Source organism: Oscarella lobularis, chromosome 10, assembly GCF_947507565.1.
Source record: "Oscarella lobularis chromosome 10, ooOscLobu1.1, whole genome shotgun sequence".
NCBI classification, from domain to species: Eukaryota; Metazoa; Porifera; class Homoscleromorpha; order Homosclerophorida; family Oscarellidae; genus Oscarella; species Oscarella lobularis.
This window is the reverse complement of record NC_089184.1, coordinates 418368-445153: the sequence shown is the minus strand read 5'-3', so window position 1 is coordinate 445153 and position 26786 is coordinate 418368. Positions and strand designations below refer to the sequence as shown.

The following is a 26786-nucleotide window of genomic DNA, read 5'->3' as shown; positions in this document are numbered from 1 at the left end:
GTCGTGTCTGCGCACGACACGCCCTTCGTAGTAAACACGTGCACCACGATGTACGGAATTGACGAATTCCTCGAGATATGTCTACTTCCAGCGCTACTTTTCGGCGCAATACGCGGCGTGAACGGCGTCCACGACTTCCCAGCGTTTCGCATGCAGCAATTCGATCTCCACGGCACGCAACACGGTCACTTCGAACCAATCGCTTCCGTATCCGCTTTTCAACGTACATTTCTAGGCAGCCGAAGCGCGTACATCAACATGGAGGCGCGTCCGGCTTCGGCGAAGATGCTGAATCGACGCTGCGTTCTCATATTGCTCGTCGATTTGACGATGGAAAAATTTCGCGAATTGACTATATCTGGAGCTGGAGCGATCGTCGTGATCGTTCCCAAGAACCTCTCGCAGCTGTCTCAAGACTTTTTAGAGGTAGAAAAGCAAAACCCTTAATTTTAATAATGTTCTCTCTAAGGAATGGATGGATTTGGAGCGAGAGATTTTAGAAGAGGAGCCCGTCAACATTCCCGTATATTTTGTGTACGATGACGAAACGGTGTTGAAGATATACGAGGAAGTGTCTCATGCTATAACGGCAGATCAAGCATCGTCAGCCGCAGCAGGTAAAATAACATCAATAATAAAAATATGTATTAGTGACTAAATTTATTTGTAGCTCTTCTTGATGTTTTCTCTACGTATGGCTATCAAGTAGCTACATCGGATATCTCCGAATCAAAACCCAAGAAAGATACATTGATAACAAGCATTCAGGTGGGAGGAGAGGCGACGTAATTGGCAACAGTTTTAGGATCTTATAGGGTAAATTGATTGGGCGTGGGATAGAAGATCATCTTCCTACCATTGCCATTGTTGCTCATTACGATTCATTTGGAATTGCTCCCGTAAATAAATAAATAATCTTTGCATGGTATTTTAATTAATTAATTAATAGAGTTTATCCTTTGGGGCTGATTCGAATGGGAGTGGAGTGGCTGCTCTGTTGGAGTTGGCAAGATTATTTTCGCGTCTTTATGCTGATTCCAGAACTCAAGCTCAGTTAGTACTCACAGACAGATTTTGAAATAAAATTAATTCTTTACGTGAAGATACAATTTGCTGTTCTTCTTGTCTGGAGGAGGGGCATTCAATTATCAGGGAACTCGTAAATGGATAGAAGACTACGAAGCCAACGGTAGAAATACATAAATAAAATTAAATAAATAAATAATAATTTTTATTAGAGGGAATTTTGACGGATGCAAAATATGTTCTATGTTTGGATACAATTGGCGGATCAAATTCCCTTCATCTGCACGTGTCAAAACCTCCCAAGGATGGAATCCCAGCCAGCATAGTTCAAGTAATAAAAGGAATATTATGTGTAGTGATGCAATCAAAATTTATTTTACGTAGAATCTGAAAAGGGTTTGTTATTCATTGTTTACGTATTGTTAATTAATATTATTGGCTAATTTTTAGGCCGCCGATTTGCATGAGCCACCCATGAATTTTACAGTCGTACACAAAAAAATCAATTTGGCCAATGAGCTACTGGCATGGGAACACGAGACATTCTCCATGAAACGACTTCCCGCTGGGACGATATCTCAGAAGGAAAACTCGGACGCCGAAGGATACTCCATATTCGATAAACAGTATACCTAATAAATAAATATAATCAATAAATTGTATTTTATTTTTAGCGTCGATGTGGGGGTTTTGAAAGAGAACACTGTCGTTTTAGCTGAAGGCCTTGCCGGGCTCATATTTAACTTAGATGTCGAGGTTAGAAGGGTTTTTATATAATTAATTGATTGATTAAAGGGTTTTCTCGTTCTGTAGTCGTTTCACCTGTTGGGCGATGAATATAGCGTGAGCGAAGAACACGTCGGAGCGTGGGTAAACTACCTGTCGTCGTTTTCTCGCGCCGCTCAACTGGTAGGAAAAGATCATCCACTTTTATCATCATTAGAACAAGTGCATTATTTAAAAAACATTGAATCTAAGTGCCCCTACCTAAGTGTGTTCCCTATAGACTCTTGCTAAGCATGTAAAGGACGTTAGGAGGTACCAAACGAAGCCGGATAAAAAGTATTTATTATTTAAAATGTTAGCTTGCCCTTTTACCGAATTTTTTGGTGTAGAGAACCAGAATTCGTTTTCTATGATATAGCGGAGACAAAGCTCTATATGTATAGGTAAGAAATCCGTTGTGTGTAGAAATTTGAAAACGAAATTTATTCTTTTCAGCGTCAAACCGGCGCTTTTCGATTTGTTTCTCACCGCCGGTATAGTTTGCTATCTTTTCGTCGTCTTCTACGCTATTCAGGTGAATTTCATTTATTTATTTATTTATTTAATCAAAATATCATCTCCTTTTTTTTCTTTAGTCATTTAGCACAATTAGCAACCTTGTCCTCCTACACTATAAACCCAAAACGGCATAGTATTGTAGTAAAATTCCCCTAGTCATTGCTTTTGTGAGTTATAGACGTTGTCGTTGTCGTGGTGACCACATAAGTGCCATCCGACTTTTGAAGCGTCGTTTTCTTGACAACGTTTTCGCAATGTTCCCGTAAGTGTTCGTCCAGAATTCGTTCCCTATCGCCATCATCATCATTATCCTCGATCTGAGTCGCGGGTTCGACTAGAAGAGGAATGCCCAAATCTCGAGCGATTCGTCGAAGTCCTTTCGTTTTTCCCGTCGCCAGATGACCGACGAACGATTGCATAGGCGCAGGAACGGAAATTCCTCGCTCATCTGCATATCTATAAAAAGCACCAATCACATTAATTAATTAATTTTTTTTCAAATTTTGCACCTGCGCATTGCGAGATAAACTTTTCTCGTCATCCAAGCGTCGGTGGCCGCGTAACTAATTTGCAACGGGCTCAATTCGCTTGCCATCCAATTCGACAGGCGCACGCTTCGCGACTTCGATATGCGACAATTCAAAAAGATGGCCGCCAAGTCGACGAGTCTCAATAGAGGCGCGTCGAGTTGCTGCCCGAAGGCGAGCGTGTCGACGACGTGGCACAAATCGGTGCCGTAGTTCTGATAGAGACATCGCGCTTCGGCCATCGCCGCGTGGAATACTTTCACCGCCGAGCCGGTTAGGATGCGTCGAAAGGGTAGGGGAAGGTCGGCGAAGGCGTGCAGGCGAAATGCGATTGCCGTTTCGTCGTTCGAAATTTGCAGGAGAGCCAATTTGGGCGATTGGCCTTTTTTGAACGATACGGCGCTTTCCGTGTCCACGCCCAGCGTCGTGGAGTTTTCGAGTTCGTCGAGAGCGTCGCGAACGGGAGAGGACGACAGGTCTTGCTCGTTGGAAACGAGGTGAATTTTGCCCGGGAACGAAACGAGAGGCAATCGGCTGATTTCGTTGCGGGATAGACCGAAATTGGGCTCGCAGCTTGGCGTCGAGTCGCGAAGGGGCGTGCAGAAATCGCGCGACGACGATTTTCGCCCGAACGAAAGAAAAAAACAGCTCAAACGTTGCGCCCTCATCCTAGCTATCCGGGATAGGCAAAAAGCGGAAGCAAAAACAAATGCAGCGGCTTCGTTCTCTGCCGTTTTTACTCTGCTTCGGGCTCGCTCGTAAGACAAAGCAACGAAGTTTCGAAACTTCGCTCACTCTCTTTCTCGACAGGATCACCCACTCCCTCGCCTTTATTCGAATCAACGATCTTATATGGACAAATGCTATCCTCTCCTTGGACGCCACTACCGTCGAATAGTCCAGAATTGGTCGAGATTGTCGAGGTGGGACTAGATGCCAACAGGGCCCTGTATCTATCTATGTCCATTCGCTCTGTCTCAGATGGTCACAGCGAATGGATTGCGTCGCGGCGACTCATCGATCGTTTTCGACGAAACGGGCAAACCCGCGTCTCCTACAATAACCGATCCTAGAAAGATGGTAAGGAATATTATTCTTATAGACGCATGCATATTTTAGTGCCATTGATCACCACACCTGTAGAAACTTCATTGGACTCGTGATAGTCGTACTGCTGCCTATACGCATGTCACTGATATGACATCTGATGGTGGTCAGTTGACGAGACAGAAGCGACTTGTCATTTTTGGGCTTCTTTACGCGCTGACTCTCCTGTGGCCGACACGAGACGGAGTGCACGTGCACAATGTTGTAGCAACGAAAGATCGAGAAAAGGCCTTTCACATTTATCAGCACACATATTATTTTGATAAAGATAAATCCGTTGGAGACGGGGAAGAATGCTCTGACGACGGCTGTGATGACGTCGATCAGGATAGTGGTCTATTGAGCAAATTATTTAAGAAAGGAGCAAATCATAATACGCTTACTTTGGCTACTTATAATTTGTGGAATTTTAATTCTTACGAAGACGGCATCAGGTTGCGACAATTTGGAAAAGTGAGAAAAACACGTAGGATCTATAATCCTCTCTAGGGCACATGTATTCTCTAGCTGTGTCGATCTAGTAACGCGGATATTTTTGGATTTCAAGAAGTTCGCTATGATTTTTCTCAACGGAATTATAAAGGCCCTAGTCAGGTTCATCATCTCGAATTAGAACTTCAGCAGTATCAGGTGAGAAGACAAAGAACAGTGCAAAATTTTTAATTAATAATTTGTTTTTGTAGTACGTATATCAGCCTGCCATGTTGTATCCCGTCGAAAAGTTTGGCCGCGTTGAGGAAGGCGTGGCCATTTTTTCTAGATATCCTATCGTAAATCATAGCTATATCCTTCTTCCCAGGTAGACTATCGATTCACTGGTTTGAAAAAATGACAATGTTTACATGTTAGAAATTCTAAAGATTCGGCAGATTTTCACCAGAGAATCTGCCTTCACGCGGAAGTGAAGACTCCAATGCTTGGCTCAGTGTGTAGCAAATATTACACATACCAATAATTATTTTTGTAATAGGTTCACGTATACGTAACGCATTTATCTCTGAGTGAACGTTCTAGACTTACGTAAGAAACGCTTTTGTTATGTACAGGTTAGTTTTTTTATGTTCGTATAGGAGTGTTATTGAGATTGGCAATTTTATGAAAATGCACAGTGGGCCCAAGGTGCTCATGGGTGACATGAACGCTGAACCTCATTCTGATTCCATAAGGTACAGAGCAAAATATCTATAAAAAACAGTTAATTCGCAATAAAAAAATGCCATAGATATTTGACTGGTAAAATATCCATAAATGGTACTAAAATGAAAGGACTCGTAGATGCGTGGACAACACTACACGCTGAACCTAGGTAATGAAGCAATTATTTACTTTGTACTCCTTGCTCTCTCTCTTCGTATGTGTAGGCCCGGTGCTCCAGGTGCGTATAGAGAAAACGAGCCAAGAGATCATGGACTGACTTTTAGTACACTAGAAGATAATTTAGTTAAAAGAGTGAGCATCAACGCTTTGCAGATGTGGAATAATGACTAGCTCTGGTTTCTAGATTGACTTTATTCTCGTTGATTTGGATGGAAAAGCTTCTATAGAGGAGGTTGATTTATTAGACGACGGTGTTCGTTAGTACGTATTGAATATCGACTTTTTTTTCAATATAAGTTATACTATTCTGTTTTCAGTGACGAAGTTGCATCTGATCATTTGGGAGTAAAAGCCACACTGACAGTTCTATCACCAGAAAAAAAGTAGATGAAGATGCAAAGAGGACATATATTTCAAAATGTTTCTGAACTCAGTTTGAGTTAATTTCTTAATCACGCGCGCTACGCTCTTTTGACGTCATGTACAACCAGGATATTCCAACATGGCTGCCAGCCTCCCGTTACTGAAGAAAACGGAATACGGAACTGGATCGTGGGCAAACGAAAGCTCGGACTTTTTTGTCAACTACGAAGCAGCCGAATCATTGTACGAGCGTCTAATCGAACAAAGCGATCTCGGAACGACCGTAGATCCGTCGTTTTTCGGAAAACCGTCCCAACGACCCGAATACGAACAAAACGAGACGAACGACGACGAAAAGGAATACCATCTCGACTCCCTACTAACCGATCAACGCGAATGGTGCCGCTGGGCGCTCTCGTCGACCCCGTTTTCGTGGAATTTTCACAAGCGCTTGACACTCGTGCGCAAAATTCTCGCCGCGACCGCGCGCAAGCGCCCGAAACGCGAAAAGGCGACGTCGACGCGCACGCCGAATCGTCGCCCGACGCCGCGATCGTCGAACGCCGACGCAAAGAATCCGGCGGCGACGGTGAAAACGGCGAAAACGGCGAACGAACAGCTCGTCGAACTCGGCGTTCACACGGGCCTCTCGCTTCTCTTTTCCCTACTCAAGCAAACGTGGAGTCGACGCGAGACGAGCGGCGCGTTGCTATGCGACAGCGTGCTCGAGACGGCGAGCGCCGTCTTGGGCTCGTTGCCGCCGAATTCGCTTTCGAGTAAGAGCAAGTTGCCGGAATTGGGCGTTTTGAGTTTGGAGAAAGTGACCGGGTTTTTGACTGAGATGGTCGGGCCGGAGTCCCCTGCGGATGGGCGTGGCCAACAGCTTGCTTTGGAGTTGCTCTTGCAGATGGCCTTGCAGCGCGGATCGCTCTGTTTTTTTCTTAATTGGATTGAATTGGCGTTAAAAAGTCGCAATTTTAGAGAAGATAAGGCGGATGGGGATGATGTCATTTCTGGTAAATTGTTGCGTGGCGTCATAGGAGGAATTTCCAAATTAGACGTGAGAAATCACGTGTTAATTAATCATTAATTAATTAGTAATTATCTTTTTTAGAATGAAAGAAGCAATGAGCCTCTTATTGAGACCAATGATACTATAGATCTATGTGATGCAGCCTGTTTGCTTCTAAAAGAAGTATAGAACACGCGTACGCATATGAAAATGTCTCGATTTTTCTTTTAGATTGCAAAACAGGCAGGACAATACACTACTAGCTCTTCAGGAAAGGAAGGACCGACTCTAATGGCTCACACGTCCTTTGTATCATCACCAGATTCCTATGAAACGTACGTTTGGGGAAGCAATAGCAGTGGGCAGCTGACAGAGGGCTGCCAAGAGAAAGTAACAAGCGCAAGACGCTCAAAGGCATTTAGTGGATACGCAGAGGTAAATAAATCAATAACGAGATGGAAATTTAATTTTCTTTCTCAGCTCGAAGCCGGCCAGTATTGCACGTTCGCCGTTTCGTCTCGCGGCGACGTGTCGGCTTGCGGAAAGGGCAGCTACGGACGATTGGGTTTGGGCGATTCTGGCAGTCAAACGCAGCTGAAATTGATAACGACGTTCGGACTGAATGACGTCATTGTAAGTCTCGTTTCGTCGTCGAAAGGATCGGATGGTCATTCGATGGCGATAACGAGCACGGGACAGGTATATAGTTGGGGAGACGGTAAGGAAATTATAATCTCTTATATATAGTAGAAGGTGTCTTTCTTTTTTTTTTTAAGGCGATTACGGCAAACTTGGCCACGGAAATCGATCTCCATGCAAATCGCCGCGACTCGTGGCGGCACTTCACGACAAAGTGAAACGACGCTAGAATCAAAAAAAAAATCTATAAATTTGTCTTTTTTTTTCTTCGCCCCCTAAGGTCGTCGTTTCCGTTTCCGCCGGCTATAGGCACAGTGCAGCGGTGACGAACGCGGGAGAATTATACACGTGGGGCGAAGGGGACTTTGGCCGTCTCGGTGAAATTTTTTTCACACGACACAACGTCCTTCGCCGCTATTCTCATTCTTTTTTTTTTTTTCAGGTCTCGGCGATCTCAACGGTCGCACGTCGCCCACTCTCGTGTCCGCTATCAAATCCGTTGGCTCAGTGGCGTGCGGCAGTGCGCAGACGTTCGCCGTTTCGCAAAACGGGATGATTACGTGGGCGTTCGGAAGTTCAGAGAGCGGCAAACTCGGCCTGGGAATGAGTCAGGGCCGCGTTTGTCATCCGCAGGTGAGAAAAAATACGAGACCACGATCCCCCCCCTCCCTACGACAAATCGTAGGTCGTCGAAGGTTTGTCCGGTATTGTCGTACGCAAAATCGATTGCGGAAGTCAATTTGGCATCGCCTTGTCCTCGGAAGGAAAAGTAGGGCAGCGCTTGAGGTTTTAGAATTATAATAGACGATTTCGTAAGGTTTTTATATGGGGTGGAGGCATGTGCGTCCCGGGCGGGCCGATCTACACGCCGACGATTCTAGAGACTCTCTCTCACCTACGCATCCTCGACGTATCGTGTGGGGACAACCACTGTCTCGCTTTGACGCAAGGTAGAAAAAACCTCGGGTATTCGTCTCTGAACGTTTTCCTGATCGCTTAGACTGCGAGGTTTATGCGTGGGGTAGCAATACGATGGGACAGTGCGGGCAGGGAACGGACACGGGCCCCGTTTCGACACCGTCCCAAGTTAAAGGACTAGATGGCGTTTACGTGCAGCGCATTAGCGCGGGAACGTCGCACAGCATCGCGTGGACAGCCCCGTCGAAACATAGGTAAGAAACTCGGGAATGTGTAACGTGTATAATTTTGTTTTGTTTTTTTTCTAGGGTTGGCTTGGCGACGTATGTTCCTTTTTACGTTGATTTGCGACCGGAAACGTTTGGCATACTTCGGCGTTTGCTGAACGAGTATGCCACCTCTTTGACGAACGACGAATTGGCGAGACCTTTTCACGGCAACAGGTTTGGAAAATTAAAATTTCGACTAGTCTTATAAAAAAACTGGATATTTTTTTTCCCCAGTGCGAAAGAAGAGTTTGTCATCAGTTGTCTGAATATCTACGGAGCTCACTTCGTTCTGCTTGAAGCCTTGACGAAAGGAGTCGATTTGGCTGCTTATGGCTCCGAAATCGATCAACTTCGCCGACTCTTGTTTCATCTCATTGACTTGCCCCTATCGGAACCAGTCCTTCAGGTAGACTAGAGGGAAAAAATGGATTTTAACGTATGTGTTCTTTTCAGGCTGTGTGCCAAGTGATAGGAGCCGGTAAGACAGCTCTTCTTCCGCCGCTTGAGGAGAGAGTCGAATTGGTTCTCAATCTGCTTCCTCGCGGAGTCAGCAGCTGGGCCGCTCTTACGGCCGGACAGGTGAGAAAGAAGTCGTTCGCCTTCGTCGACGTCGCAGTTTCCGAGTTGTCTAGAAAATGCAACTGGACACGTTTCTCGAAAGTCTTCGCGAAAGCGATCACGTCTTGCAGCTGCTCGGCTTAAACTCGCCCGATCAAACGCCCTCTTCTCACGCGCCGGCCCTTCTGAAGACAATCCTTAAAAATCTCTGCATAGACACGGTGAGAAACGAGCCGAAACTTGTTCTCTACTCGTTTTTTGTGTCTACCACGAAGGAAGGACGAGTGCAACAGTTGCTAAAACGCGAAAATTCGACGGCGCCGAGTTCGACGCTCGAACGAGGAAGCGCTACGCCATCTCGTCTCGCCGACCTCCTCAGTCTCACTCATCGTCATTTCCTCGCTTTTTGTTTAACAGCTGAACCAACCAGCTTGGACGTAAGATACTCCAACCTTCGTATAATGCATTGTATACGTAATATCGCTCTCCTCTAGAATGATCCGAGCATCGATTTGTTTCTAAATCACGTCGAAGTCTTCTTTTCGTGCGTTGGGGACATCTTGGTCGCATCCGTTGACGGTCTCCTATCCGGAGCAGCGAATATCGAACGTTCGTTAGAAAAAAATGCGCAGGCGCGCGACAAATTAATTATTAATTACACTCGTATTTACTAGGTATTCTTCGAGAGTCCATAGTCGGCTCTCTTCTCTCCCAATTGCTTCACGGTCTCCATCTCTTGCCTCTCAAACGCTTCCAATCGCTTCTCCCCGCCTGCATTCATCTTCTCTTCGAGATTAATCAAGTGACGAGCCAACTGAGCGGCGTCGCGGACGAACTCGAGGAAACGGAGCTCGGAGAACCCGTCTATCATTGGTCCAAATTGTCGTCGTCGTCGGACGGCGACGGGCGATCGTGGCTCTGGTTTTTCGATATGGAGAGAATGTGCAGTCTTCTCGTCGGACGTTTGATCTACGGAATGGGCGTCGATTTGGCGGTGATAGATGAGGAACGGCAAGCGCAACGATGGCTCGGATCGCATTTGTTCGGAAACGGGTTAGAGAGCATTTCTTCGGACCTAAAAAGACAGAGTAAGGAAAGACAAAAATGCAAAGGATCTTTTTTTTAGTTAGAATTTCTTCTTACTCAGTTCTTAGCTCCGCTTGGTCCAGTGCTGTTGAAATCGGCGTTCAGCCCTTATTCGACAATAGCCAACTCCTTCTTTCCCTCGCATTGGGAAAGGACTACGATCAATCCAACGTCCTGTGGGAATCAATGCTAACGTGGGCGAAAAATCGAGGTGCACTGACGAAGAATCTCTAGTAAGCAAAGTGAAACGTTTTTTTGTAGAATTAGAAACGGCAGAGGACGAAGACTCTCTCTTGACTTCGGCTTCTCGTCACCTTCTCGCCGTCTGCTTGAAACACTGCAATTTGGCTGACAACGATGAACAACAGAAGTAAATTTTTATTGATTTTTAATTAAATAAGGAAATTAGGTTATTTTTTTAGGCAGCGACGTGGTCTCTTCCACGTGTACCAACACGTTTTCGCGACTCGTTACAAACTCGTCGAACTGCGCAGCGGCGAGTCGAGCGCGACGTCATATGACGTTGCCTGCACTCAGCTGATACTGCGATGCTTTTTCCTACTCTGTTGCGTTCAACCGGCCATGGAAGCCGAAACGAGTCTCGTCGCGGTGACGGGAAGACGAAAAAAGTCCGACGTCGGCAACGACGACGTTCAATTCGCGTTTGGCACGCCGGACGGCGGGTCGAGGCGGAGTCCGGGAAGCGGGAGGCCGTCTGGCACAAGAACGGTGTCACAGGCAGGTCCTCCTCCGCTGAAATCCGAATTATTGACGGCTCATTTGGATCTGGTACGCACATATAAGGCCAATGTTTGGTCTTTTGCAAGAGTATCTCGTCTGTTTTAGCCGTTATTTCAAAGCTACGAGACCGCTACTGACGAAGGTGAGCGACTTTCGAGTCAAGGGTTATAATCTAATTTTTTTTTCTACTACAAGGTGGTCAGATTGTGACTTTGGCTTCCGTCAAAGAAGCTCTGAGACGTCTCCGTTGGCAACGGGAGCGTCTCCAGCGATCGACTGTCCTCCAAAAAGGCCGATCGAAGGCTCGTCCGACCGATTACGAAGAGGAAGAGGAAGAGGAGAAGGAGAACTCGTACGGCATTTCGCTGACTGCAATCAAACACGTCTGCAACGCAATAGGCGATTTCGTCGCGGCGGAACCGAACTCGAAAATCAGCCTGACCTCTATTCTCGTATCAATGGAACGTCAACAGTTGAGAGCTCAGGTAAGTGAATTTGAGGCGCGCGCGCGCGCTTGAGAGCATCGATGACGCGCCCCTTTTTTGTTTCTTTTTTAGTTGCGCTATGAAGCGTATCGACAGCTGCTGGATCTCTTTAAGTCTTCTGAAGATCTTGATCGGGGCTATAGGGCGTCGATTTTGCTCAAGTCGACTCAGTTTCAAATGCTTGTCGGCTGTCTGGGTCTTTGTCATTTGGACCGAGCCATTCAGAACGGCGACAACTCGTTCGGCTATCTGGTATATAAGGAAAAAGAAGCGGAGACTGTCATTTCATTGATGTTCTACTGTAGGATCACGTTCACTGCGCTACAAGTGAAATGCAGCAAAAAATCGAAGCGCTCGCTCATTCTCACTACGCGAACTTGACGTCGCTTTTGCGACTTCATCTCGCTGCCGCCAGCAAAACTGATTTCGATTCAGGTGCGCAGTGAGTAGTAGCGTGACACAAAGTATCTCTATTCTCTCAGGTCTTGGATCGTCGTATTTTGTTCTTTGCGGTCTCGCCGGCCTCAGCACTCGTCACAGTCTCTCCGATTTCAATTTATTGTCGTCGTCCGAAGTCTTTTCCTTGATGAGCGAGATTCTTCTCAACGTGCCATCTCCCTTTTCCAAGATACCCATGCTGGTGCCAGTAACATTGAGACTCCTTCAAATTCTACTCCTCACGGCTAGGTACGAAAAAAGGGTACAAGAACAATAATCGATATTTTATTCTTCACAGTCTTCATTCGGATCGGTTGAACGAATCGTCGGTATCGAGTCTCCTCAACGTCTGTCGCTTGGTTCTCTCGAAAATGTGCGAAGACGGCGGAGAAAGCGACCTAAACGACTTTCTTCGCCTTCTCCTATCCGTCTCCTCGTCGGAACGATTCGTCGCCAGTCTCGGATCGTCGTCTTGGACCGATCTCCTTCTCCGCATCGCTTTATCGCCTTCGCGCGCCCTCAAAACGAAACTTCTCGCTCTCGGCTGCTTGGAACGCGTTCTTCCGCACGCATCCGACGCCGTCAGCAAATCCCTCGTCGACGGATTATTCGAACTAATAGCGGACTGCCTCTCGTCGGACGTCAAGACCGACGACGCGACGAAATCTTCTTCAGCGGTGGGAATGTTTCCAATTTTGCTCAATTTCGAACCGTCGCGGGCCGTTCACTGTCGCGCCGTCGGCTACACGGTGTCGCACTCGGTCGCCGACAACGGCTACGCCGTCAGCTCCACTTGTCTCGATAGAGGACTATTTCGATGGAAGGCAAGCGAAATTTCTCAAGGAAAAAGATTATTTTATTGTTTTCGCTCCCTCCCTTTCCCAAGATTTCCGTCGTGCGCGAATGGCCCGATCATTTGTCGACGAGCGTCGGAGTGAGTAAATATCCCCTACAGGACTTTGATTATCGAACGACGAGCGACATGTGGTTGTATCGTGCGCATGACGGCGGCGTTTATCACGACGGCGAACGAGCGCGTCGACTCGACGCGTACGGACCGGGCGACACGGTGACAGTGGAAGTCGACATGGACGAGAAAACGATCGCATTTGGAAAAAACGACGAAGTAAGCTCGAAATTTCCTCCCTCCCCCCCTTCGACGATAAATTCTCTTTAGGATCTTCGAATTGTTTTTCGGAATTTCAACGCTACGATACTTTATCCGACCGTCGTTTTCGACGGAAAGGCGAACGCGAAAGAAGTGGCCGTCGGCGACATGTTTTGCCGTCGCGACGGACCGGCGGAATCGCTATCGATCGGCGATCCGCTCGTCGCTCCGGCGGGAATCGGATTGGCGCAAGTGTGCGTCGAATTGCTGCGAAAACTTCACAAAAACGAAACGTGGAGACAATTCGTTAATCGAAATCTCGTCGACGCTCTCAAAGCGATCGACGGCGGCGGCGGCGGCGGCGGCGGCGACGTCGATCATCTCCGACAAAATGTGTGGCCGGCATTGGCTTTTATAGGCGGCGTTGACGGGGGTCTTCGAGTCGGCGGGCGATGCGTTCACAAGACGAAGGATCGACTGGCGACGGTTCTCGGCGGAGGAACGGACACCGTGAGAATTCAATACGACAACGACGGTGATTACGACGAAGACGACGACAGCGACGACGGTCAAAGTAGCGCGTAAGAACTAAAGAAAAGAACGGGGGGTTCCTTTTTTTTTCAGGGGACGCGGTTCTTTAGGGAAGTTTCTGCGACGGAGTTGGAGCCGGTTAAACCGTTCGCCTTGCAAGCGTCGCTCTTGCCTGATTTCGGTGGGGAAATTGTAGCGGGACTCGTATCGCTTAGCGGCTTGGAATCGAGCGCGGCGACGTCAGACGACGACGCGGACGAGTTTGCAGTTGCTTTGCGCTCCTTGTTTCAAATCTCTGCGTTGAAGTGCCTCGACGCTTTACTCAGCGCCGGCGCTTACAGAGAGCGAATGGTCGTCGGGGGGGAAACGACGGAGAAAAATCGAGCGTGCGACGACGCCTTGGATCGTACGTTTCAATTGATGGTCGAACGATTTCTCGAACCGTCGCCGATTCGTCGATGCGTCGACGCGACGGAGATGGAGCGCGCTCACGGCGTGCTTCTGTGGCGCGCTTTGAAAGGCCCGCAGCCGGAGAATGCGACGACGCGTAGCGAGTCGAAAAAGACGCCCGCGACGAAGTCGTCGTCGACGGAGGGAGACGATGCGACGAGAAACGACGAGAGCGCGCCGTTGAGCGATCGAGCATCGCTCATGGAAAGAGTCGTCGAATCGACGCACATTCGACTTCGACGACTCGCTCTCGCGCGCGATCATCTTCGCACTTTGCGTGTACGTCGAGGCGCCGGCGGCGGCGGCGACGACGCCGAACGAAACGACGGTAATCCCGATGATTTGCCTTTGGCGCCACCGCGTTATCCGCCGACGCTCGAACGATCGTCGATAGCGGCGTCTTCGCTGTCGCCCGTTCAGAAGCAATTATTGGAAATGGGTTTCGAATTGCCGCACGTCAATCGGGCCTTGGAATCGTTAGGATTCCGTCTCTATCATCGTCTCGACGCCGATCCGCGTTTTATTAATCGTCTTATTAGCTGGATGGTCGATCATCCTTACGAAGGAAACGGCGGCGGCGGCGGCGGCGGCGGCACATTCGCCGCTCCTCTGACGGAGGAAGAAGAGGGGAGTATGATACCACGACGACGACGTCCCGGTTGGCATCGAATTTGTCACGTGCGTCGACGACGCGGATCGTCGGCGTACGACGAGGAGAACGGCGGCGGCGGCGGCGGCGAAAGACGACGAGCGGACGGAAATGGAAACGACGCGCCGCTACTCGAACGACAATCGACGACGTCGACGAGCGACGACAAATCGTCGTCGAAGAAACCCGTTCTCGTCGACGTCGATTTGACGGAGACAATCGAGACGCTCACTAAGAGCGACTATTTGCGACGCCTTGAAGCCGATTCGTTTCCCGGTCGAATGAGCACCGTTTTCGATTCGACGGACGGCGGCGGCGGCGGCGGCGGAAACGAGTTCGCTGTACTCGAATGCAGCGCGAGGGATCCCCTCGGATTTCGAAGTGAAGCGGAAGGGGTCAAAACGAAGGCGTCTGAGTCGTCGTCGTCGTCAAAGCGACGATCTTTAGGACAACAGGCGAATTTGTTGACGAGTCAGAGCGAGAGAGAAGTCGCAATGAAGAAACTGGTGAAGGCGTTCGCCGTCCAGACGGCTCGACACGTCGTCGTTTCGCTTCTCTCGCTCGTCGGCGCGTTGAAGGACGATAAACTCGCAGCGATCGTTCTGCGTCGATTCTGGCTCGACGATTTGAAGACGATCGTTCTGCTCGCTCGTCTCGTCGCGTCAGGTCGCGTGACGACGGGAACGGGATCGGCGTCGCTGCTGCTCGAACGTCTCGGTCATTTGCTCGCGTCCGCGTGCAACTTTGGTGGCGGTTCGCGCTCGCGTCTTCTCGTGCGCGACCTTTGCGTCGGCGATTTGATGAGTCTCGTCGAGAAGGGTAAACTCGTCGGCGACGATAACGATTCCGATCACGCCGTATTGCTTCGTCCTAATATCGATGTCACGAAGATGCTCGTTGCTATCGTGATTGAACGCGGCGGCGGCGACAACTTCGCTCCGCCGACGGCAACGCAGACTACTTCCGTCGTCGTTGCTGAATCGACGAATGCTCTTACTCCAGCTCCGTCGTCTAATAAGGGAGAAAGCGTTCGCACTTCCATTGCTAATGCTCTTGCCGCGTGCGTTCTGTCGCCGCGACTGGGCGAAGAGAAACGACAGTGGGCCGCCGTGGAGTTGTCGAAAATGGTTCTGAAGAAAAACGCTACTTCGGGGGATATACAGGCGGCGATACCGACGTCTCAAGGCAAGTGCTAGACTTCAAATTTCTGGACTTATTAGTTATATGAGTTATATTTTAGGTGAATTCAGCAAGGGCTCGGTGAAAATACTCAAAGGGAAACAGTCACCGGTAAATAATTCGATTATGACTATTAGAACCGTCGTCTCACTCTTTTTTAGATTTGTCAATGTACTTGCAGTTCGATACGACTTGCAGCAAGGTAAAAAAAGCGCGCGCACGCGTGTGACTTTTTCCCCCCCTACGTCCTACGGTTTTCGCAGTTTCGCTGACGGAAGTGTTCTCGTGTGGGATTTGCTTGCGGATCTCGATCAGAAACCCATTCCTCTCCCGTGGGCTCATCCGCCGGGCGAACGACGCTTCGCGTTCGAAACGGAAGAAGAGGAAGACTTGTTCAACTTCGCGACGCCCGTCGTTTTCAACGTAAGCCATAAAGAAATCGCGTTTTCAGAGACGAATTCCTTTGTCTAGCGCGACTGCTCCTTTTTGGCCAGCGCAAGGGAGAATTTTGTCAACGTCTGGACTCTGGAATCAGGTGAAAATATTTAATTTAGTCGCTTTTTTATATATAGACATCTTCTCAGGGCTCAATCCGAGTCTTTCTCTTCAGTCTCATCTCGTCACGGCTATTGCTTGGCTGGAAAACGGCAAGCATCTTCTCGTCGGTCACTACGACGGATCGTTGGCGATAGTCGAAGTGCACGTCGTCGGAGATAGTCTCGCTTTGGAAAGGCACGATTTGAAAAACGTCGAAAAATCGAAGGGTTAGGGGGCGTAATTTTTTTAAAAGAAGCGTCATCGTCTTTTTTTCTTAGTACCCGTCACTTGTATTGCCGCTAGTTCCAAAAAGAACGTCGTCGCGGTCGGATACGACGACGGGACGCTCTGCGCGTTTGAGCCGAGTTCCGACGCGCCGTCGGAAACTCGACTCGACTACCGACTTTCGTCGCAAATTGCCGCGCATTCTGTAAGCGAAAACGATCTCAGATGGACTCAAAACGTCTATTTTATTTTTAAAAAAGGATTCTATCGTATCTGCAAGCTGGGATCCTAGTGGAAACGCTCTCTTGTCATCGTCGTCGTCTCGCGGCCTCAAAGTAAGCATTGAGTAAGGAGAATTTCTCTATTCTCCCGCTCTTCAGCTGTGGAAAATGTTACCTGACGAATCGGAATTGGGCAACTTTGCTCTTATCAGCGAAAAACTCGCAACAGCATTGATTGGCAAATGGTGTCCCGTTCCCGGTGTCAGAGGACATCCGTTTATGCTTCTAGCGAGGTAAAAACGCATTCGACCTATGAATTTTCCTTACAGGCGACTCTCGTAGCGGCGAAGAGGACGGTTCGGTCAAGCTGTGGAAAATTCCGCAGCCGAATTCGGAGCAGGCAGCCGCCGATGCCGAAATGCTCGTTTATCTTTTAATCGGACACGCATCCGCTATCTCGCAGCTCTGCTTCGACTCCAAAGGTCTCGTTCTGTGCTCGGGATCGAACGACGGAACCGTGTGCGCCTGGTCGATTCAGGTGCGGCGCGCGACGCGTAAAAATCGATCGCATCGACGTCTTTCTTTCTAGGATGGAACTCTCATCGCGACGGCGCAGTTTGACGGACTTATAATGGGTCTCGAGTGGTCCGGAAGATATTTCGCTGCGTGGAATACGAGCTCGAACGTACGCTGCGACGTTGTAACGACACAGAAAACTCATTCGCCTCCTTTTTTCTCTCAGGATATTGCGCTGATACAGTTGTTATCTTCTCAGCTGGTAGCTCACCGAGCGGCAACAGTGTGCCGACACCACTTGTCGCAGAACGGCATCGCCAATTTATCCTCGGCACCGTTCTTGGAGACATTCGTATCGCAGTTCGCACTGGGTCTACAAAAGCAGTACAATTACGAAAAAGTAAGACATAATAGGCGAGGGGGAAAAAATGAGAGGTAAGCTCTCCTCATCCTTCGAAGGCGCGCGTCTCGTCCGGCGACTTACTCGTACACACCAAATACCTTCGCACGTTAGCTACCCTCGCCGTCGGCTTGGAACTCGATCGCGTCCTCTGCAGCGTTCCGCGTCCGCCTCACCATCCGCCTGACGACGCGGCGACGAGCGACGTCGTTCCGTCGCAGTTTCAGTGGCTATGCGAGTTCGCTTTGGCGCTTCGGGCGGCTCACGCTCTCGCGCATCGTCTACCGTTTCCACCGAAGTTTCTTCAACTCTGCGGCGAATCGGAGTCGAATGGGAAAGCGGAGGATACGTCGGCGTGGAGTTTTGACGTCGATGCTCAGATTATCTTGTGGGCAACTCAAAGACCCGACGTATATTGAGGAATCTGAATCGATTTCGTGTCGGTTTTAATTTTTTTCGGTAGGATTGGCGTCGCGCTGGCGCCATGAACGTTTACGTATGGGGAAGCGGGCATCACGGCGAACTGGGCGATATGCGATCAACTGGACTCATTCCGACCGCCTGCGCTACGTTTTCTCAAGCCGAACAGGTGATTCAACCGTCTTCTTTTTCTTCTACGGTATGTGCATTGTCTTTTTAGGTTGTTTGCGGCTTCAATTCTACGTTTACTATCAGTGAATTTGGTGAAGTGAAAGCGATAGGGGACGGCAGTCACGGTCGTCTTGGGTTAGGCACTATGGATAGGCAGAGCACTTTGGTACCAATCAACGGACTTCAAGGTAAGAGAAATTCATTTTTTGTCGAGGGGGCCCCCTCATGGGGATTCTAGGCTACAAGATCGTTAAAGTGGCCGCTTCTCTCGGTTCCGAAAGCCACTGTCTTGCTCTGACGGACTCCGGCGAGGTGTTCAGCTGGGGTGACGGCGAGCACGGAAAGCTCGGCCACGGAAACAGCGATCGACAGCGTCGTCCAAAACGAATCGAAGCTCTCGCCGGACGCGACGCAATTGACGTGGCGTGCGGCTTCAAACACTCGGCCGTCGTCACAAACGCCGGCGCTCTTTACACGTTCGGAAACGGCGACTACGGTCGACTCGGTCACGGCGGAACGACGCATAAGAATACGCCGAAAGTCGTAGAAGCGCTCGATATGCATTGCATAGGCCAGGTAGGCCTAGCAGGGTACACGCGAAGACGCGTTCTTATTTTATTTAGGTTTCCTGTGGACTGAGTCACACGGTGTGCGTCTCGAGAGACGGTCAAATGATGTGGTCGTTTGGCGATGATGATTACGGTAAATTGGGTCTTGGCGGCGGCGGGGGAACGGCGGTGCAGAAACCTCAGGTGAGAGGCAGACGCAAAGCCGTCGCAGAAAGAGAGACAGGCACGTTTTTGCTACAGGTCGTGGAAACTCTACTTTATATGGGCATCAAGAAGGCTTGCTGTGGAAGTCAATTTACCGTCGTTCTTCTCCGAGACGGTTCCGTGTATACGTGCGGTCACAGTGAGTCGTTTTTCCTTGTTTTTCGCTTGATTTTTGACAGGTTTTTCGTTTTAGGTCAGCAGATTGGACTTCGCAAAGGCGACGGTTTGAAAACGCCGCGTCGTCTTCTGGGCTTAGAGCACAGTCCCGTCGACGACATCGCCGTCGGCGCCGAGCACACGTTAGCCTTGCTCAAAAACGGCGAAGTGTGGGCGTGGGGAGTCAACAATCACGGCCAGGTAAAGAGCGAATACAAAAAAAACGCCCTAATTCGAAGAAATCCTCAGCTCGGCATCGACGTGACGGGGAGACAATACACGCCGGTGAAAGTGGCTACGTTAGACGGTAAAGGAATCGTTCAAATCGCCGCCGGTCGATGCCACAGCGCCGCGTGGACGGCGCCGCGTCGAAAGCGAACTGGCTACACTTGGTCGGGAATGCCGGCTCAAGTCGTTCCTCAATACACGGCGCTCAAGGAGCTGAAACTACCGGCGGTGCGCGCGCGACTTCGGGTGCTCACCCGCTTCTCCGATTTGATGCGAAAGTCGTGGCGTCTCTTTAACGTTGCAACGGAAGAGGCAAGGGGCCCCGATCCCTTTGCTTTCTTTCTAATACTAGAATTCGTAGACGGGATTGAGCCATCCCGGCTTGCAGTGTCTCATCCAAGGCCGCGTACGGCATCTTCTTTTACCCGACGTTTACACGGCTCCCATGTTGCGAGCCGTCGGCGCGACAATGGTCCAAGGAAAGAGTCACGGTCCTCAGATCTCGGTCAAGCGTCTTCCTTCACGGTATTCGAGAACACGTCGATTTAATTATCATTGTTTTGGATTTTTTTCTCCCAAAAAGGGGTCGATCCCCGAGGCCCGTTTTTATGCAGATATCTCGCCAGGTGCTTCGACTCAATCCCGCGGACTTGCGACTGTCGTCGCGCGCTTGGAAAGTCAAACTGATTGGCGAGCGAGCCGACGACGCTGGCGGCGCCTACGACGACTTGATCGTCGACATGGTCGACGAGCTGCAAAGCGGAATCGTATCGCTATTGATACCCACGCCAAATGCCGTCAATCGCGAAGGATTCAATAGAGATCGGTAAAGAAATCCTTTGTTTTTGGAGAGAGGAAAGAGAGGTAGGTCTTCTAGGTTTTTAATTAATCCGCAATGCTCGCTTCCCGACGATCTCGAACTGTACAAATTCCTCGGCATGCTTCTCGGCATTGCCATTCGCACGAAAAAACCGCTCGCACTTCATCTAGCGCCGTGCGTGTGGAAACAACTCGCCGGAATCCCGCTCTCAGCTGAAGACATCGAAGAAGTCGGCGCGCCAAAAAAAAAAAACAATAGTCAATCGCGATTTTTTCCCCCTAGGTGGACATTTTCTTCTTGCAGAGCCTTCGCGGCGTCTTAGACGTCGAAGCGCATAACGTCTCCGAGGAGAATTTCTACGAGGTGATACCGCTAAATCAATTCGAAGCGCAGAGCTCCGACGGTCGATTCGTTCCCGTCGGACCGGACGGATCGAGCATTCCGCTTCATTTTCACAATAGGGAAAAGTACGTTGAGTCGGCGCTGAACTATCGACTTCACGAAGTCGATGCGCAGGTAAGGAAAAGTCGTTTCGTTGTGCCTTAGTTTCTACGCGTTGTGCAGATTGCTGCGATGCGTCGTGGCATGGCTCTTATTATTCCCGTACCCGTTCTTTCTCTTTACACGCCCGAGAAATTGGAGGAGAGCGTCTGTGGGCTTACTCACGTTCCCGTGCGCGTTTTTAGGCAGCTTGTCAAGTAAGGGATTTATTTATATAGGGCGCGGCGCGGTGGGCGAATTGATCGATGTTTTTGAAGGTTTCGCGACGTGAGGAGTGACGATAAATTGATAAAGTGGCTCTGGGAAACGTTGGAGTCGTTTACCGACGAGGAAAGGAGTCTTTTTCTTCGATTTGTTTCCGGGCGCTCGAGACTTCCAACGAAAGTCACAGACATGCAGCAAAAGTTTCAAATAATGAAAGTCGGACAGGTCAGTCAATAATAGAGATTTTAAAAATAAATAATTATTTTTTTAGATTGATAGTCTTCCCACTGCGCAAACGTGTTTTTTTCAGCTTCGTCTTCCACCGTATAGCTCCCAGGAAATAATGGCCGATCGATTGCGTTATGCCATATACAATTGCCGGGCGATTGATTTAGACAACTACATGTCGACGAGAAATAGAGACGACGAAGAGGACGATGACGAGGAGTAAAAATTTATAAAAATCATTTACCCGGCATGACGATGCGTAGCGTGCGTCGATTACACGTGTCGTCCCCGTATCCATCTCCACGATGTCACTCGATGTCGGGTAGGCCGCCTTTGACACGATTATTCCTCGACGGGAACTCATTTTCGTTACAGAAAAGCATTCATCGGAGGCCTCAGCTGGCAAACGACTAAAGGTAAAGCGAAAAAACCTCGATTACGCAACGCTCCAAGCCTTTTCTCCTCGTAGATGACCTCGAGAGATATTTCTCGCAGTTCGGCGAGATCGTATCGACGCAAGTGATGTACAATCAATACACGAACGAACCGCGCGGCTTTGGGTTCGTGACGTTTAAAGATCCATCCGTTGTCGACAAAATTTGCTTGAAAAAAGACCACGAACTCGACGGGAAACGAGTGGGTGAAAAAGGCCGCCTAGTCCCCCTATGAGACCGTATTCTCTATTAGATCGATCCCAAGCCAGCCGTTTCGCCGGGAAACGCGCCGCCTCCGGCTCACGCTCAGAAGGTGAATCGGGTGGGGCCCCCTTTGGGGATACGGCAATTTTATCGCTGTTTCTAGACGAACGATCGACGTTTTGACGGACGAACGAAGAAGATCTTTCTCGGCGGCATATCGACGCAGACGAACGAGGATCAAGTGAAGGCTTATTTCGTGGAAAAGGACATGGACGTCGACGAGGTGACGTTCATGTACGATAACGCCACACAAAGGCATCGAGGTAAGGAAAAATCAATAGAAAAGGGGGGCGGGAAAGAAATTTGAGGGTGGGGCTCCCTTTGGGGGAACGGCAGTAAGCCGATCAGCGTATCAGTCGAGGGGTTAGTTGGGTGAGTACTGTCTCAATTTTCACTTCCTATTTAATTAAAATAGTTGTACTACAGTACTTATTGGGGAGACTACAGTACTTCATCGTTGTACTATATACGTAAGCAAGAGATTGCCACGTGATGGGAATCGGTTCTGTAATTTCTTTTAGTAGTGTACTACGCTCCGCCTGGCCATGACCAGGCTGGCTGGCTACTATTACTGTACTGCTAACATAGGTTTTGGGTTTGTCACGTTCACTTCCGAGGATATGGTTGAGCAGGTAGTGAAAGAACACCATCATCGCATCAACGGAAAAATGGTAGTGTAATCTCGTTAGTATAGTAGAACCTCAGTTCGAAGTCAACCTGATTAATTGATGAGTTGGTCATAAACTGAGGTTCTACTCTAGTGGTGTAAATGTACAGTGGATTCTATATGTCTGAGTGGGTCTTATAGTGTATTAATTAGTGTAGAGGGTACTGTACCTATATCTTTCTCAGGTAATGTATTTATATTTAATTGGGTTCTTGTTATATGTAATTCGCCTTATCGCGATACCCAACTGATTTCTTCTCTGACTTTTAATGTAGACTGAAGCTAAAAAAGCTGACCCCAAACCAAGCGAGAGAGGAGGAGGAGGAGGCGGTAAACGATTCGACTCCCATGGAGGTAAAAGAACCAGTCGCTTAGTCTTCGTTCCCAATGCCTTAGGTGTTGCCAATTCGGCGCTTACTATGCCCCTTTGGTGTCATAATAAGGCAGAAATCGCGTGTGTCCCTCTGTCTTCTGTAGCTTCCTTTTTTCACGTGGTAGCTGACACTCCTCCAATTGGGACACATTTTTTTAGGGGGTGGTGGCTATGACGGCAGCAGTGGCGGATACGGCGGTGGCGGCGGCGGCGGCGGCGGCGGTAGAAGCGGTGGATACGCACAAGCCTATGGGTATGGGCAGCAGGGATATGAATACGGAGGCCAAGCCAGTAATTACGGTGGTAAGAAAACCTCTCTCTACATTTCCTTATCAATTACTTTTTTTATTTAGCTGGTCAGAGCTATGGCGCCCGTTCGTCCAACGCCACGGCCTACAGCGCCTATCCAACGCAGCACTCAGCGACTTCACAGCAGTCGATCCACTCATCTGGGCCCCCAGCGCAAGTACAACAAGGATCAGCGGCGGGAGGTCAACCGCCGCCGCCTCAGGGACAGCAGCAATCCTCTCAGCAAATTCAGGCGACCGCGTATACGGGTCAGCCGTACGGCGCGCAGGGAGTGAACTACGGACAATCGTACGGTGGGATGTATGGGTCGCAGTACGCCGCCGCCGCCGCTTATAGTCAATACGCGGCGGGACAATACGGGAGTCAGTACGGAGCTCAGGCCTATAATCCATATGGTGGTGAGTCATTTAACGGAAGTAGTGCGTCCGTGGCATTTTTTCGTAGCTAATCCTGGCCAGCAAATGGGATCTTATTCTCAGGATCAGTCTAATTTTGGGCCGTCGGCGGCGGCGGCGGCGGCAGCGGCGGCGGCGGCGGCGGGTGGCAAAGGAAGTGGAGGTGTCGGCTATGGTCAGTCTCAAGCGTCGACCTCGCAGCCGCAACAGCAACAGCAGCATAATTATGGCGCAAGTGGCGCGCCAGGAGGGTACAGTCAGCAGGCCGCCGCCACCGGCGGTGGAGGCGGCGGCGGGGGCGGAGTCAGCGGTGTTCAGGGGGGAGCTCAGGGAAGGGGATCAACGAGATATCATCCGTATTGATTGAAGAGAAAATTGCACATGATTTTATCGTAGAACAGTGTTTCGTTGCTTGCTAATTCGTTTCACTTGTTTATCGAGGGTTGCGCGCGGAAGTCACGTGCTTCGGTTCTATACTCGTTCGTCGGCGCAAGCGTCGTGGTGTGGGGAGCCACGTGTGTTCGCAGTACAAGGGCGAGGAGTCGAGTCGCGTCGTCGCCGCAGCAGCCAGCAGCGTACGATGGAAGAAGAAGGGTAAGTGGCGAGAGAACGCGTGCGTGCGCACGTCCACTTGTTCCGTTCGCAGGAAGATTTTCGTCGGGGGCCTCAGTTGGACGACAACGGAAAGTAAGAGACGCAAAACGACGGGGAACGCGCACGCGTTCGTTTCGAACGACGAAAATCGATCGCGTTTGCAGAGAGCCTTCACGAGTACTTCACGAATTTCGGCGGCGTGGCGAAAGTGCAGATAATGCGAGACGGGGTGACGAATCGGCCAAGGTAACGGCAACGCGACTCGTGCACGCTCTATCTTACGATACCCGCACAGGGGATTCGCCTTCGTAACGTTCGACGATCCGAACGCCGTCTTTCGCGTGCTGGATCACAAAGATCGACACATACTCGATCACAAGCAGGTAGATAACTGAACATCGGATACAAATTACTGACGAAATGACCGACCGGCTTTCTGACTGTGCGCAGATCGATCCGAAACCGGCGTTATTACAGGGAAAAGGCGGCGGTTTGAGTGCCAATCGGATGGCCAATCGAGTGAGTTGGCGCTAGTTTTTAGAGGCGACGGCGACGAGTTTTTTTTTCTCTCCTCTCTAGCCTCTTCCTCCGCTCGGTTTAGGCGCGAGCGCCAATGCGTACGATTCGTTTCTGCATAATCCTGTCGCTCCCTCGTCTCCCATCTATACGGGACGAACGAAGAAGCTCTTTATCGGCGGAATCGCTAAGGGAACGGACGAAGACGACGTGAGGACGTATTTCGCTACCTACGGCCTCGTAAAAGACGTCGTTTTCATGAGCGAAAAGGACACGAAACGACCGAGAGGTACAGTAAAAGCGACGCGTCTTTTCTCGTTTTTCCTCGAACGTCGCGAACGCGTTAGGTTTTGGTTTCGTTACGATGGATAGCGAAGATTCGGTCGACGAAATCGTCAGAGAAAAATTTCACCAGATCAATGGAAAGCGGGTGCGTACGAGAGGCGTCCGACCGGTAGTGGACGTGATAGTAAAGCGCGCTCCCCCGGCGTCTCGCAGGTGGAAGCGAAAAAGGCGGTACCGCGTCCGGGCGAACACGAATATTACCAGCAAAGCGGAGTCAGCCCGCGCGCGCAGCAATACTCCGGATTCGGTGCGCTCGAACGCGCGGGAAAAAAGTCATTGTGACGTAGCCAATTTAGGGTTCCCAACGTCTGCGACTGCGCAATACGGGACCGGCTCTTCCGGCGGATTCGGTCAGAGTTTCAGTCAGGCAGGAAGCCAAATGAATTACGCAGGTGAAACGCACGCGCGCGCGCGCACGTACGTCGACTCTGTAGCACTAGGGCACCTATAAAAACATCCTGACCGAGAATCCCGCTAAGTACTTGTACACGCATGTACCACTCGAGGACTTGGGACTGACCGCAACGTAAACAGCCATTTTTTCTCCCCTCTTCGTTCAGGCCAACAACAACAGTCCCAGAACGCCGCCGCTGGCACTTCGCCGGCCGCTTATGGCTTCACCGGCTCGGCGTACGCGTCGCAGGCACCCGGAGGCCCCGCCCCCGCGTTTAATTCCGTCAGTTCGAATTATCCGTCGCAGGCGAATAGTTTTTCTACGTCTGGGATGGGACGGGACGGCGTCTTTGGAAGTCCGCCGTCGGCGCTCGGATCGACGCTTGGATCGACGAGTGCAGGATTCGGAAGTAGCGTCGTCGAATCCGGTCTAAGCTCGAGTTTTGATCCGTTTAGCGGAAGCGGAAGTAATCAGGTTGGAGCGTCTTTTAGTCAATTTGGTACGGGTCTTTTTGGTCTGGTTTTCTCTCAGTGAACGCGCTTGTTTTTTTTTCACATTCAGGACCATACGGGCAAGAGATTCAGTCAGCGGGAACCGGTTTCAGTCAATTTGGTAACACTAATAATTGAAGAAAGGGGTCACACGTGCTTATATCAGCCTTAGGGTCTACATTAGGCAGTCAGGATATACATCAATCCTCTTTCGTTGGCGGTAGCTCGTTGCTAGGCAGCGGCAGCGGCGGCGGACCCAGTTCGCTGCCAGGCGACGACAGCGACGGCGGTTTTCCCACGTCCGCCTTAGGCAGTCTAACAACGCAAGCCAATAGTATGATGGAGAATAGTCTCAACGGTCAGCAACAGTCTCAACAGCCGTCACAGCAGCAGCAGCGTATTAGTGAACAACCGCAGCAGCAACACGCTGCGTATTATAATGAATTTGGCGTTGCCAGTGGCAATGTGTCGTCGTCTTCCTTTGGCGGCGGACCTGCGGCGGCACCGGCGAGAGGAACAGGCGGAAGTCTGAGTTCGAATTCCCTATTCGGGGAATTCTGAATTCGCTAAGGGGGGTGGTAATAATGATAATTACCAATGAATCATTAGTATACTCCTAACTATTACTACTACTACTACTACTACTACTACTAAGCTGCTGTATAGAGACTGTTCTCTCCACTTTATTATTAATTAATGTACACGTCCGGGCTGGAGTTACTCATAACTTACGCCATAATTGTAGTCTTATTATTCGTATTACGGTGCTCTCGCGCATTAACTTTTCTTGCACTTTAATTAGAAAATAAGTAATCGTAATAATGACGATTCTTGATAACAATATTACGATGTCTCGTAAATCGATTTTCGCGGAAGGACGGGTCCGATTGTACGGGGTCCGGCACGCGCGCATTCCA

General features: G+C 49.7%; 6 protein-coding genes across 8 annotated transcripts; 5 read left to right on the top strand and 1 right to left on the bottom strand.

Annotated features, from left to right (window-relative positions):
• The first annotated feature begins 35 nt into the window (after nucleotides 1-35).
• On the top strand, nucleotides 36-2536 carry LOC136192119 (BOS complex subunit ncln-like). Its single transcript, XM_065980634.1, has 15 exons — nucleotides 36-184; nucleotides 236-426; nucleotides 470-617; nucleotides 671-768; nucleotides 816-899; nucleotides 950-1053; nucleotides 1104-1189; nucleotides 1239-1378; nucleotides 1477-1652; nucleotides 1701-1782; nucleotides 1840-1974; nucleotides 2033-2088; nucleotides 2142-2195; nucleotides 2248-2326; nucleotides 2388-2536. Exons 1-15 carry the CDS (start codon nucleotides 49-51, stop codon nucleotides 2442-2444), a joined length of 1626 nt encoding a protein of 541 aa, XP_065836706.1. The 5' UTR covers nucleotides 36-48; the 3' UTR covers nucleotides 2445-2536.
• Nucleotides 2371-3509, bottom strand: LOC136192118 (uncharacterized). The gene is made up of 2 exons (XM_065980632.1): nucleotides 2820-3509; nucleotides 2371-2766 (listed from the first exon to the last, which is right to left on the bottom strand). Exons 1-2 carry the CDS (start codon nucleotides 3503-3505, stop codon nucleotides 2463-2465), a joined length of 990 nt encoding a protein of 329 aa, XP_065836704.1. The 5' UTR covers nucleotides 3506-3509; the 3' UTR covers nucleotides 2371-2462.
• On the top strand, nucleotides 2876-5720 carry LOC136192113 (uncharacterized). 3 transcript variants are annotated; one of them, XM_065980627.1, is made up of 15 exons: nucleotides 2876-3129; nucleotides 3197-3334; nucleotides 3392-3595; nucleotides 3648-3760; nucleotides 3819-3917; nucleotides 3981-4397; nucleotides 4452-4574; nucleotides 4628-4743; nucleotides 4794-4869; nucleotides 4915-4964; nucleotides 5015-5110; nucleotides 5167-5250; nucleotides 5306-5393; nucleotides 5446-5522; nucleotides 5579-5720. In XM_065980627.1, the coding sequence occupies exons 3-15, from the start codon at nucleotides 3547-3549 to the stop codon at nucleotides 5646-5648; spliced, it is 1458 nt and encodes a 485-aa protein (XP_065836699.1). In that variant the 5' UTR covers nucleotides 2876-3129; nucleotides 3197-3334; nucleotides 3392-3546; the 3' UTR covers nucleotides 5649-5720. The 3 variants fall into 3 exon arrangements, with proteins under 3 accessions (XP_065836699.1, XP_065836698.1, XP_065836700.1); XM_065980626.1 differs by having other exon boundaries at nucleotides 2876-3334; XM_065980628.1 differs by lacking the exons at nucleotides 2876-3129; nucleotides 3197-3334 and having other exon boundaries at nucleotides 3381-3595.
• Nucleotides 5721-5763: 43 nt separating this feature from the next.
• Nucleotides 5764-21337, top strand: LOC136192104 (probable E3 ubiquitin-protein ligase HERC1). Its single transcript, XM_065980615.1, has 55 exons — nucleotides 5764-6684; nucleotides 6739-6819; nucleotides 6868-7071; nucleotides 7117-7354; nucleotides 7413-7489; nucleotides 7556-7652; nucleotides 7718-7908; nucleotides 7961-8044; nucleotides 8093-8225; nucleotides 8276-8447; nucleotides 8502-8636; nucleotides 8697-8868; nucleotides 8916-9041; nucleotides 9095-9241; nucleotides 9296-9457; nucleotides 9515-9629; nucleotides 9695-10108; nucleotides 10168-10317; nucleotides 10368-10476; nucleotides 10529-10895; nucleotides 10953-10989; nucleotides 11043-11332; nucleotides 11405-11584; nucleotides 11638-11767; nucleotides 11815-12019; nucleotides 12069-12594; nucleotides 12657-12896; nucleotides 12948-13459; nucleotides 13520-15693; nucleotides 15749-15798; nucleotides 15849-15889; nucleotides 15951-16110; nucleotides 16159-16222; nucleotides 16272-16451; nucleotides 16503-16654; nucleotides 16710-16784; nucleotides 16830-16963; nucleotides 17013-17208; nucleotides 17260-17355; nucleotides 17413-17586; nucleotides 17646-17996; nucleotides 18050-18175; nucleotides 18227-18365; nucleotides 18416-18753; nucleotides 18801-18929; nucleotides 18987-19089; nucleotides 19144-19307; nucleotides 19356-19646; nucleotides 19696-19859; nucleotides 19918-20160; nucleotides 20212-20383; nucleotides 20437-20670; nucleotides 20719-20852; nucleotides 20913-21084; nucleotides 21131-21337. Exons 1-55 carry the CDS (start codon nucleotides 5764-5766, stop codon nucleotides 21308-21310), a joined length of 12651 nt encoding a protein of 4216 aa, XP_065836687.1. The 3' UTR covers nucleotides 21311-21337.
• LOC136192114 (heterogeneous nuclear ribonucleoprotein D-like-B) lies at nucleotides 21334-24005 on the top strand. Its single transcript, XM_065980629.1, has 10 exons — nucleotides 21334-21409; nucleotides 21463-21503; nucleotides 21557-21723; nucleotides 21775-21834; nucleotides 21889-22048; nucleotides 22374-22456; nucleotides 22728-22806; nucleotides 22985-23128; nucleotides 23179-23532; nucleotides 23579-24005. Exons 1-10 carry the CDS (start codon nucleotides 21393-21395, stop codon nucleotides 23890-23892), a joined length of 1419 nt encoding a protein of 472 aa, XP_065836701.1. The 5' UTR covers nucleotides 21334-21392; the 3' UTR covers nucleotides 23893-24005.
• On the top strand, nucleotides 23998-26729 carry LOC136192110 (RNA-binding protein Musashi homolog 2-like). The gene is made up of 12 exons (XM_065980623.1): nucleotides 23998-24123; nucleotides 24176-24216; nucleotides 24288-24369; nucleotides 24419-24506; nucleotides 24574-24642; nucleotides 24703-24928; nucleotides 24987-25069; nucleotides 25138-25231; nucleotides 25281-25376; nucleotides 25545-25877; nucleotides 25940-25990; nucleotides 26042-26729. Exons 1-12 carry the CDS (start codon nucleotides 24110-24112, stop codon nucleotides 26428-26430), a joined length of 1566 nt encoding a protein of 521 aa, XP_065836695.1. The 5' UTR covers nucleotides 23998-24109; the 3' UTR covers nucleotides 26431-26729.
• Nucleotides 26730-26786: the final 57 nt, after the last annotated feature.